General features: G+C 29.8%; 1 protein-coding gene across 1 annotated transcript; it reads right to left on the bottom strand.

Annotated features, from left to right (window-relative positions):
- Nucleotides 1–9,164: 9,164 nt before the first annotated feature.
- On the bottom strand, nt 9,165–13,114 carry LOC108212443 (GDSL esterase/lipase 5). The gene is made up of 5 exons (XM_017384170.2): nt 12,812–13,114; nt 12,473–12,591; nt 12,143–12,373; nt 11,636–11,891; nt 9,165–9,596 (listed from the first exon to the last, which is right to left on the bottom strand). Exons 1-5 carry the CDS (start codon nt 13,068–13,070, stop codon nt 9,304–9,306), a joined length of 1,158 nt encoding a protein of 385 aa, XP_017239659.1. The 5' UTR covers nt 13,071–13,114; the 3' UTR covers nt 9,165–9,303.
- Between the last annotated feature and the right edge of the window lie 226 nt (nt 13,115–13,340).

The following is a 13,340-nucleotide window of genomic DNA, read 5'->3' as shown; positions in this document are numbered from 1 at the left end:
ATTATAATTTAGATCAAAATTAGTTTGAGCCGCTCTCTTGTCAAACACAATACTAATAACAAAAAATTATAATTTAGAAATTAGTTTGAGTCGTCAAACTGTCAAATACAATATTAATAAAAATTATTCTAATTATGACAAAATTAAAAATTATAATTAGATAAAAATTATTTTGAACTGTGGTCCCGTTTTGACAAAAACATATATTATAACATAGTTAAAAAGTTATTTTAGCCACTTTCCCGTCAAACATGATGCTAATAGATAATTTATTATTATTTAGATATGAATTAGTTTGGGCCGCCTCCCGTGCCCGTCAGACACAATACTAATCAAGAATCATTTACATTATCATAAAATCAATATATGATTCCTATTTTATATATCCTATTTTATTTGTTAATTATTTTTATTTTATGATTATATATTAGTTAAAAATTATTATTCTTTTATGGTTTTAAATTTTTGGCTATTAGATTTTTTTAGTGATTATTATTTTTACAATCCTTTATTTTCTATTCGAAATTTAAGAAAATTATAAGAATAAATCGAAAATAAAAATTGCACGTACTACCTTACAAATCTTAAATATAAATTGTATTTTATCTATGATTGTTAGTTTAAATAAATATAATCATATTTTTTTTAGGATTCCTAAATAAGAAAGAATTGTATTACTTTTAGAATCCAAAAAGGAAAGAATTGTATTAACTTTAAGATCCTATTCCTTTTAGAAAAGAATATATCATAACTTATATAAAAAAATTATTTTAGCCGCTTTCCCGTCAAACATAATACTAATAGAAAATTTATTATTATTTAGATAAAAATTAATTTGGGCACCCTTCCCTCAAACACAATACTAATAAAGAATCATTTACATTATGATAATTTTATAATTACAATTGGATAACTATATTCAATTTCATAGATTTTAGCTATTATATTTCTCTTTAAGATTCATATTTCTTAATTGTTTAGAATTATCACTCTTTTCTTTTAAGATTCCTATTTCTTAACTATTTAGAGTTTTATAGATTTTAGCTATTAGAATGATATTCCTTTAGAATTCTTGAACATGAATTTTAGAATTATAATTATATTTTCTCTCCGAAATTTAAGAAAAATCGGAAGACTGAATCGAGCAATTCTACAGACGCCGCATCCTCCTTTATATTGCATTATTTTTATAATTCTTGAACTTGATTTTTTGAATTATAATTATGATTTCTATCCGAAATTTAAGTTATAGAATAAAAAACCATTAATTTGATTGACAGGATGAAGATATTCATCCAGAATTTTGGAGTATATCCGCGATGTTTCTCATTCTTTATAACCTTCATCTTCTCCTCAATCGGGAGGTCGAAAAACTTCTTGCTTGGTGCAAAAACCTCATCCATAAATTCTTGGCTGATTCCATGATTGATAACATAAAAAAAACCCACAATCCAAGCAAGCCTAGTAACCAACAATCAATCAATAATTTGTGTGATCATTCCAATCTCTTTAAAGTTGATATAATAATTTGGAGCACTATTTGATGATAATTGCTGGCAATGGAGACTACGATCTGGCAATGAAAATAAGAATTGTACTCCAAATTTTTATAACTTTTGAAAATAAGAATGGTACGTTTTTAATAATTCATATATTAATATAAAATTAACAATAAGAATTGTATTACTCTTATGATTCCTAAATAAGAAGAAAAATTCTATTACTTTTGGAACCCAATAAAAAAAGGATTGTATTACCTTTAGAATTCTTGAACATGAATTTTAGAATTATAATTATATTTTCTCTCCGAAATTTAAGAAAAATCAGAAGACTGAATCGAGCAATTCTACAGACGCCGCATCCTCCTTTATATTGCATTATTTTTATAATTCTTGAACTTGATTTTTTGAATTATAATTATGATTTCTATCCGAAATTTAAGTTATAGAATAAAAAACCATTAATTTGATTGACAGGATCAAGATATTCATCCAGAATTTTGGAGTATATCCGCGATGTTTCTCATTCTTTATAACCTTCATCTTCTCCTCAATCGGGAGGTCGAAAAACTTCTTGCTTGGTGCAAAAACCTCATCCATAAATTCTTGGCTGATTCCATGATTGATAACATAAAAAAACCCACAATCCAAGCAAGCCTAGTAACCAACAATCAATCAATAATTTGTGTGATCACTCCAATCTCTTTAAAGTTGATAATATAATTTGGAGCACTATTTGATGATAATTGCTGGCAATGGAGACTACGATCTGGCAATGAAAATAAGAATTGTACTCCAAATTTTTATAACTTTTGAAAATAAGAATGGTACGTTTTTAATAATTCATATATTAATATAAAATTAACAATAAGAATTGTATTACTCTTATGATTCCTAAATAAGAAGAAAAATTCTATTACTTTTGGAACCCAATAAAAAAAGGATTGTATTACCTTTAAAATTCTTGAACATGAATTTTAGAATTATAATTATATTTTCTCTCCGAAATTTAAGAAAAATCAGAAGACTGAATCGAGCAATTCTACAGACACCGCATCCTCCTTTATATATATATAGGCTCATGATCAAATAGAAACCAATTTTAAAATAAAAACTAGAAACCAATACAAGTTAGTGATATTCTCAGTACAATTTAGTGATTATCTCTTTAGGATTTAGTGATCTGTGCTGCAGAATTTAGTGAAAACTCAATCTCCAGATATTAACCAGCTTAGAATCTCCAGATCTGTTCATGTTTTCGATTCAGATGGTGGTGATAGTGGTGGAGATGGTGGAGGTGAAGGTGGAGATGGAGGAAAGATGATTGTAGCGGAGGTTTGGGCGGCTTGAAGTAGGGGGTTGGAGCGTTGCCGGAATAGTGGCGGCTCCGCCTTTGAAGTTGAGTCGAGGTGGAGAAAGAAGTATGAACGAATCTGAAGGAGGTTGAAGCGGCGATTAAGATGGGCCTGGTGAAGATGGAGGTGTGGAGGTTGTGTTGTTAAAGAAATAATGGAGGTGGAGGTGGAGATGGAGATGGAGGTGGTGTTTATGGAGGGGGTGGGCGGCATAGAGGTGGTAGTGGTTATGAAGGAGGCGACGACGGAGGTGGTGGTAGTGGAGGTGGGGTTGGTGAAGATGGAGGTGGGTTTGATGAAGATGGAGGTGGAGATGGGGTTGTTTAAAAATTTAGTGGTATTTGCTTTAGGATTTAGTGATATTTCAGTTTGGTTTTTAGTTTCTAGGATAAGGAGGTTTCTATTGGAGTAAAACTCTATATATATATATATATTGATGATTGATTGATGATTGATATAAATGAAGGTATGGTAACCCTATCATACTCTTATTTTTATTATAGTTAATAGCTTAATTCTGATAAAGTTCAAAATAAAGATTCCAAATTAAATATATATGTTATAAAACAATTTATGAAACTAATATATGTATTAGTGAATAAATATATAATCATATTTAACTTTTTATTTTAAAAATTATATATGTTTGTTGTAATAATCTATATTATAATTTTTTAAATAATTTATTTCATATATATATATATATATCCAAATAATTAAAATTTTTGATGTTTCGATATTGATAAAGAAGCTTATGATTTGTATGATGTATACATTATTTTAATATTATATAATTCTTTAATCTTTATTGTTTAAAGATAATAATAAATGAATAATTGTAGAAAAGGACTGACCAGTGTTATTATTTTTTCTTTCAAAAACTAATCGAACAATTGTATTTTAAAATCTTATGATATTTGTTAATAAATATTTTTAAAAATTATATTTCCACTTAAAGAAATATTATACAATTATATATTTTCTATAAACATGTTCTTCAAGATGTGTTATATTAGAAAATACAAGACACTTAAGATATTTTATACAATTTATATAGAATTTTTTACAATTTTGAACATCAATACAAATAAAATAGTTTTAAAAATTCGTCACAAAAAACTTAACATTTAAAGTGAGGGATTTTTCAAAAATACCTATACTTCAAAAAAATCAAAAATATGGTCAAATTTGCATAGAGTGTGCAGCGCAAATTGAAAACAGTAATATTCGATTTGCAACCGTTGCAATTGCGATGGCATATGAGGTTGAACCATATTTTTGGAGACAAATTGCAACTTATATATTTCGGAAGAAAAACTCAAAAAAGTGTTGTGTTTTATAATACCTCACATATCATATTACAAGATTGCCTAAAACAGTTTAAGTACATTGTGTTCTTCTCTTCTTTTACTCATTTGACAAAGTGTATTTTTGGACTAAAACATCTTTTCTTTCATTTTTTTCTTATGTTTTCATTTTTTTTAAGGATCTTATGTTTTCATTTCATTCTTGTATTCTCACTAAGCTACAAGTTGTTACTAGAAATGCATTATTTGTCCTAGTGAACTTGATTCTAATGTTTACCAAATAATTTTAAAGATTGATTTTGTCACGTAGAATCTTCAATATAATCACTTCTATATTTGTCAACATAGTTTTATAAACTTACTAATAAGTGGTTGATACTTGTTATATTAGATTTGTCGATATATTTTAGGATTGACAACAAAGTTCAAGGCCAAAAAATTCATAAAAAATACAAAATAAAAAAACACATGGATTGGCAACATCATGATAAACGCATCAAAGTTATTGTCAAATAGTTGACATGAAAATTATAGGGAATGATCATGTACTTCTTGATAATAGAATACAAGGGATAACAACAAACTTGGTGAAGCATGTACTGATAGCGAGTGCACTCGAAATTTATGAGAACAAATTTGACGGAAGCAATGATAATAAAGTATTTCTTCTTGCTATTAGAAATTTGTAAAAAAAAATAAGTTTAACAATTGGAAATTGCGATTATTGTCATGAAATTCTCAGTCAAACTAGATCTGTACAATTATATATGATTTCCCGTTTTTTGTAATTTTCCTTCTTCGAAAAACTGGCTGGATTTGTACGATCAAATCCCTCGGTTTAGAGTCAAATTTGCATATTTGGAGTGGTCTGATTTTTACAGGCACACAGTGATTTTTCTTGCAAGAGCGAGGTTAAATAACTGGGCAGCAGATCTCCGATAAGTTTAATCCACGTGAACTTGTCGACTTCTTTGCAATTAATTCTCTCTCGTACCCGTTTTTTTCGTCCTGTGAACAAAGCGTGTGCTGTGTCGTGGAAGAGTCTGAAGCTTGCCTAGTGAGTCAGTTCCTCTTTTATCTGCTACTATTGCACTATAATTGTAAATCATTTATTATTATTATGATCTTTTCTTCTTTTTAGAGAGATTAATATCATTGATTTTGGTTTACTTTAGTGTCAAGACTTGTTTTTGTGTTAGATCTTGGACACCCATTGATTTTGCATTCAGTTTGTGCGTGATTGATAATCTTAGGTAATAAATTGTGTGTTAGTTCATGAAAGTTCTTGTTTTTTGGCCATGTATGTATTTTAAACTGTGCCTTGTTTGGTTATGGAATGCTTGTTCTTGACAATTTTGATGTTTTTGTTTAATTTCTTGGATTTAGTTATATTAAATCTGTTTTGGACTCCTCAATAAAATCACTCCTCCAGCCCTCAACGCAGCCATGAATCTGCTCATGCTTATTCTTGGTATACTCCTTACTCAACTTTGATCGAAGCGGTCGTACACGGGAGAGATAGCATAGCGGTGGAGGCGACGGCGGTTCCGGGATCAGTATGGGATCCGATTTCAAAAAGGAAGAAGTTAATTGTGCCTTAACTGAGAACGTTTATTGTGCCTCTTAATGGAGGGCGTAAATTGTGCCTCTTAATTGAGGGCGTAAATTGTGCCTCTTATTGAGAGTGTTAATTGTGTCTTAATTAAGGACGTTAATATTTTATTAATTGCGTCTTAATTGAGAGCTTAAGGAGCCATTTGTTTGTGGCTGAAAGGGGTTGAATAGACCTGAATAGAATGATTTAGTTATTAAGGTCGTTTGTTATACTTTTTGACCAGCTTCATATGGTAGAACGATTCAAGAAAGTTGCTGACCGAGTAATCTAAATTTCACAGGCTGCAACGCTCAGCCAAAATAATTGTGTAGTTACACTTTTCCATGTCATTTTATTTTATTTATGTTTACAAGACACTTAAATATAATTAAAAGCACATACAAATAAACAGGTCATTTTAATACTGTTTTTTTTTAAATGTATTAATTAATTTTGATTTTATTATTACACCCATACATATGTTCATATAATATTATATTTTCTTGATTAATGTATATTATAACTAGTTTAAAGTAGATTTATATTTAACAATATTATGTTAAATGATAATTTATTATAATTTAAATGTCAAAATAAAAATTAATATGATTCAGATTTTCTAAAAATATTTTTATCAAATAAGATTATTCATTCAGTATTCAGATAACTAATTTATTCAGATCATTCAGATATATTAATCATTCATCAACTTTACATTCAGATTTGCCAAATGACCCCTAATTGTCTAAATTATGAGTTATCATGATTGTGGAAATATTTTGATATAATGTGTGATATATAGTGACTTATATTCGTTTTGTTTTCCTTGTTTTATTTTCAGGATTCTTGGAAGAAGACCGGTTTTTCTTTTCGGACATTAAAGTTTTATTGTCTAAATTTCCCCAGTTATCTTGCATGTCCGATAGTTAGATAATAAGCTTTTTTGAATAAAAGAATTATCACGGTGAATTGTCGAGTCATATTCGTTGAGATTTATTCTCATTATCAAAAAAAAAACTAGATCAGTACGTTCAAGAAACAAGTTTAATATTATAGTCACATGTGAACTATAACGTGTGTGTTATTTAACAGTACAAACAATGAGTTAGATTGTATAAGGGGGATTGAATACAATCTACAAAATTTTCGAATTCTTCTAGCACAGACAGATTGTATGCAAGCACAAGAGTAATTAAAATCTAAACAGAAATTTAAGAACAGTGCCTTTGAAAAATTTCAGATGGATTATTTTGTTCACCTGAGGATTTTTATATTGAAAACCTCCCAAGTTAATTTACTTGGCTGCTTACAAAGGAACTAAAGAGCAAAAGCTTTACAGATCTTACTTGTTAAAACTAAACTCTTGCTCTATTGTTCTTATGGTATTTGTTACAATAAAATGTAAAAAAATATTGTGAATATATACTAATACAAGCTTGTATTAAAGTACTTGCCTGCAAAAGTATATACTTACTCTTTTCATGACAAATATAAATGTAAAATTTCTTGGAATTGATACAAAATTCGACAGATGATATTCTTGTTGCTTTGCTTGAAATGGTAGGTTTCGAGTTTCTCAAGATTTGACGAAACCCTCTATAGTTTAGCTACCAAAACTTGTGCATCACCTTCCACATCAACCCATGTGACTCTTGTACTTTTACTTGACTTGTAGCTGTCAACTGATAACTTGTAGAACCATCAACTGATAACTAAGAGTACAGCCGTTGATGGTTTCTTGAGTGTATCAATTGATAGACTATTATTGGTAGCCGTTGATGGAATGAGATAGCAGTTGATGATGCTTTTATTCATCATCCGTTGGTGCTTTTGATTAGCAGTTGATTCTTCACTTCACTTGTGCAGATTACATGACTTAGAATATTTACAATTTGTCACCCTAACTACACATTCATTGATAGGACAATTGCTATATCAGTTAATCACAGCAACATCTTATCAACTACTATGGATACTAAAGTTTTGTTACAGCATCTCATCATCCGTTGATGAGTTATCTGATCAATGAATATTACTGTTAAGTATGTCATCGTTGATCAACTAAAACTTACAATAAGAAAATAATTAAAGTGTTTTTATCACATCAAGCATAACATATTCCTAACAGTTTGCTGGTCTTTCTGGTCAACAACAAAATACATTTATATTGAAAAAAGAGAGTATGGACAAAAGTACTACATCTTGAGAAGCATATTAAGCAAATTTGTCTAATCATATATAATATGCATCCAGATTGCTTTAAAAGTTAGTAACTGATTTGTCTAGTTAGATTTTAAAAAATCTGATCGGTAAATGTATGAGTGAGTTTGTTGTCACTCAAATATAAGCAACAAGTCACGCCATTTGCAAGCTGAGTTTGTATCTTGAATCCTCCAAAAAAAATTGTACAATGAAATATATTTCCACTTGTTATAGAAACACAAAATTAAGAAAAATATTAATTTTAAAAATACCATTCTTGAACATCTGATGTCCTTCAATAAAATTTTTTAATATGTGTGTGTGTGTACACATATATATTAATTAAAATTATCAAAAAAGTATATAATATAGTATTTGACATTTAGTCCCCTCCTACATATATGAATAACCTAACAAACCTTAATTAATTTAAGCAATAATTTAAACTTCTATCACCAGCTACATTTTCATCCATTTTCTAAAATTATTTCGCAATTCCTCATCTTTATTGAGTAGCTCGGCAATAATTTTCCTTTCTTAAACTTTTGATGTTTAGAAATTCTCATAACTTCTTCCTTCTCAACTTCTTGAGAAATATGTCCGCATTAATTGGCTTGTCATTCATGGTAAATTATGCCAAAAGTTTCTTACTTTTTATTTAAAGCTATAGTTTTAGTGTTCATTAATTTTTCAATAAAATTAGAACTCTTTTGTATTAGCTTCTTTATTTCCTTTCGTTTCATAATTTCTTTACTTACTTCATTCTTGAACATTATTTGTGTCATTATCCCCTTTGATCTTCCAATTCTACTGACATTTTTGTTTTGCATGTTGAGATGCATATTCAAATATAGTATCACCGGCTCGACTGCATATAGTATAACTATATGGATATGCATCTCAACCCCCTACTGTCAAACCATCACTTTTAGATACCATTATTTCTGAAAAACCTCCTTATCTTGTTAATATCATATTCCAGCGCTAACTATATGCATACAAATTTATCTAAATCAACATTTTGAAAGTGACGGTGCTAAAAATATAAAATTTTAATTTATAAAGTCAATTATATCTTAAAATGTTAAATATATAGTCAAGTATGTTAACATTTCTTATACCTCAAGATTGAGATTTGATATATTTTTTTAATATTAAATTTGAATTTTAGTCAGGTTACAGTTTCTTTATTATTGTGCAAAACAAGTTTTTATCACAATTATTATTAGTTGACAAATTGTATCTTCTTACATAGTATAAATCAAGCAACACAAGGTTATGTCTTGGATATGATCATTCCGTATATGTGATAATCGAACCTCAAATTTCAAGTGAAACGCTCAGATCTAATACTTTTGCTCGTAACTTGGATCGTCTACGACATCAGCTATAATGAACTTTTTATTATTTCCAGAGAATAATTGTTGTAGATTGTATGGACCGACGTCAGGGGAACCGTACCATAGTTCTTGAGCTAGTTGTTCATGTAATTTCTCTGTAGGATGAAAAGAATCCCACCACACATAATCATCAGGACTCTCACATAATTTGTATTCAGTCATATTTTTTGTTCCACCACATGTGAAAATACCCCCATAAGGTCCTATCCCGCAGCATGCGTTTATCCCGTCTTTGAAACCTTCACAAATATATTTGGAGACAATATCATGAAAATTATATCAATTTATTTTTTAAGATATAGTAAAAAAAACTATGACATAACCAATTCAATTGCTTATATACGTCTTTGGACGATAATTGCAACGTTTCAAAAAATGTTTTAAATCATATTGTAACTTCTAATAAGAAAATAGATTATTGAAAAAAAAATGAAATTTCATATTTTAAACTTAAATAGTTAAATAAATTCTAGAAGAATATTTTTGAAAATGTTATATGAATATTTTATAGGGGCAGCGTTGAATTGCTACTAGACTACACATGATAATGCCTTATTTTAAAAAGGTGGAGATTAGCGCTAATCGCCTTTATGTTTGGCTATATGATAGTTTTGATTTTGACACATATTTTCGAGTATTTTTTATGATTTAATTAAAGATAATATTTTCAAAACTTATTATTAGAAAGATGTGATTAAAATTTTAATTTATAAAAATGTTGGATACAAATAATTATTTTATTATATAAACCTACCAATCTACCATCATCTATGTAAACAATGATATAAATAACGAGAAAATTAATTCTAAAGTCCCTGAACTATAGACACTTTTTTTTCTAGGTCCCTGAACTATAAATGTCAATTCGTAAGTAATTCAACTCTTGATTTTTTCCTATCCGAGTCCTTCCGTTAGATCTGGTTTGACGCCGTTAGTTCTTCTTAAGTTCATGAGAATCAAAGATAACTTTGAAGGTGATTCCGGTATTCAAATTTGAAACTTGAGTTATCAAATTGCTCGTTTTTCAATCCCCTATCCATCTATACCATCAAAATTTAGTTTGGTAATTTCCGAATTTTGAGTTGAATATTAGTTTTCATTTTAATAGCTTTTATTCGAATTATAATGATGTAGATTGATAGATCGTGTGATTATGAGCATGTTCATATAATTTTTGTGATTTTTAATGTTCAAATTAGCCTTGTCGGAAAATTCGAGCTCACCGGAATTAAGCTTTTCCGACCATGTTCGCCGGAAAAACTAACAACGTCAAACCAGATCTAACGGAAGGACCCAGGTGGGAAAAAATCAAGAGTTGAATTACTTATGAATTGACATTTATAGTTCAGGGACCTAGAAAAAAAAATGTCTATAGTTTATTGACTTTAGAATTAATTTTCCCTATAAATAACAGGTTCATTGTTGGAGACAAATCTTGTCAAATTTGGTTGTAAGATTGCAGATCCTGTAATTTATATTTTATAATTTAAGTTTAGTTTAGATGAGTAAAAATTATGAATTATTAGAGCACCTCCAACATCATTATAGTTCATCCAAATAAAATAAAGCCCAACTCAGAAAAACTTGACTAGATATTGTTAGTTACACGCACACTAAATTTCTTGTTAACAAAATGATGGATATGGAAATTTTGTTAAAATATATTTTAAACAGGGAGCAGAGTAAATATAATTTTTTAAATATAAATCATATAAAACAAATTATATGTATTATGTACCTAAATAAATAAATAAAAGTAGTACTGACATCTATACTATACTATAATAAGCCAACATAGGTATAATTTGTAGTCGTACAAAATTTTGGTTTGGTCATCTCTTTTGTAACTACAAGTCTGTCACATGTAAACTTCTCTTACTCTTACAATATTAAAGAGTTTTATACCGTTTAAATTACAAACACTTGAGATGTAGTACAAGATAAAAACTCCACCATTATTCTTTTAAATATAATTTATATACAATATTATAATAAATCGACATTGGTATAATTTGTAGCCGTCCAAAATATATAATCAGTTGGTAAATATAATCGGGTTAAAATCCAATTTATCAATTCTAAAATACTATTAAAATGATGTTAAAATTTAAATTATAATTAATAAATTACGAATTTTATATCCGCCCGTGCTTCGCACGGGTTAAAGGCTAGTAGTGACATAATACATGAAATAGTTGATGATCATTAACCAAGTTATCAGGCACTGTTTGACCAAAAATGATAGAACACAGCAGTTTTGATAACAAGAATTTCGTACCATGGTTAAGGGGATTGTTGATTCTGTCATCAAGCCAAATGGAAAATTTGGAGTTGCAGTAGGAGAAGTCTTTCAACAGATGTTCAAGGTTAGCAAGGACAGAGCTGAATGCGTTATTATGAGCCATGGCCAGCGCTGTAGCTTCTTCAAAACACCCACCTTCCTTTCTCGGATTAAGTGCTCTAAGCACTGGTAAACAACCCAGTGATGACAAGCTTAAGAAGGCGAATTTCCTCCCCCCTTTCGCATACAATTCCTGAATCACCATTATTAGAAAACCTGGTCAATATAATTATTAATTTTAATTGGATGGTTAATGTACATACAGGGGTCCGGAAAAAAAATTGGAAACACATCTTGAGCGACCTGGCATTTTCCAATTCGGCTCTTGGTTAAAAAATAGTAAGCAAATTATTTAAAGTCCTGGCTGATCCAAAAAAGTTACTTTGTAATCTTGGTAAAAGCTTAGTTCTACCAAGAAAAAGGATATTGAAATACCAAACTTACTTGTATGGCTTGTGTCAAATTTCCAATCACCATTCCTACGAATTCCTCCGGGTCATGCATCTGTTGCATATTGGGGTTACCTAGATAACCGCCCATATAATCATTACTTCCGATACTAAAGCTATAAACAGCTTCTGACAAAACTGTGTTGGCTTCTGCTTCCCCCAGATCTTCGATCAGTGATTGTCTCACTTGCTCGAAATGATTTAGTTGTGTTTTGAGATCAATCACCTGTAACGAATTCACGATGATGACGATGCATTAGTACATCAGTCCTGACAATAAGATGATGAATCACAAGAGATCATTGTGTAGGGCTGAAATATGTACCAAACCCTGGTTGGTTTCAGGAAGAATTCCTGCTCCAGCTGAGGCGAAATTTACGCCATTCACGTATTCAGCAGATGGTTGTAGGAATGGAGGAATCAACGGCAGTTGGGCATATTCCGCTGCATAACACATTAAACATTGAAACATATACAGAGTTAACCACAAATTCAAATGAAATACTTTTCCGATATAATTCAACAAAAAATTCAGTTTCAACTTTTGCATAGGGACCTTCCTGCAGCCTTCTGCAAGTAGTCGAGCTGAAACAGAGATTAATATCATGCATCCAAGAAAATGCTAACTCTTCTACAAGAGTTGATCATTAGGAGGATTAAATACCTATAAAATCGACAACTATTCTGCCTTCTGAGAATCGGCCCGTGGGTTTCTCAAAGTATCCATTATGACCATATGGAGGGTAGTCTGCTTGATTTTCAGGCGTGGTACTGATATAATTATTGTTTCCGGCATCAACAGTAGAGTCGCCAAAGATAAAGAATCTGCTGCCGGTTACCTTACCTTCTTGATATGCATATGATTTACTGAATCCAAGTATGAGTAGGAGAAGAGTTCCACAGTAGTAATAAGGTGGTCTCATTTTTGTAATCAAGTATTTCTGGATTGTTCATAGAGATATCTTTTCTTATATATAGACTATAGTGCATTGATGATTCGGAAACTACAGTAGGATATACTTGTGTAGTGAGGTTTTGGAAATTCCAACGATTTTTAACTTTTCATGATTTTTTGTATTGTTTGGTTTAACTTGCATCATTGTCTTTCTTTCCCCCTGCATTATGCTCAACTTTCTTTTTCTTTTGCAGATATTCTAATGCATAAGTTTCATCTGGTTGATTCGTTCGAGGCT

This window comes from Daucus carota, chromosome 3 (assembly GCF_001625215.2).
Source record: "Daucus carota subsp. sativus chromosome 3, DH1 v3.0, whole genome shotgun sequence".
NCBI classification, from domain to species: Eukaryota; Viridiplantae; Streptophyta; class Magnoliopsida; order Apiales; family Apiaceae; genus Daucus; species Daucus carota.
This window is presented reverse-complemented; position numbering and strand designations above follow the sequence as displayed.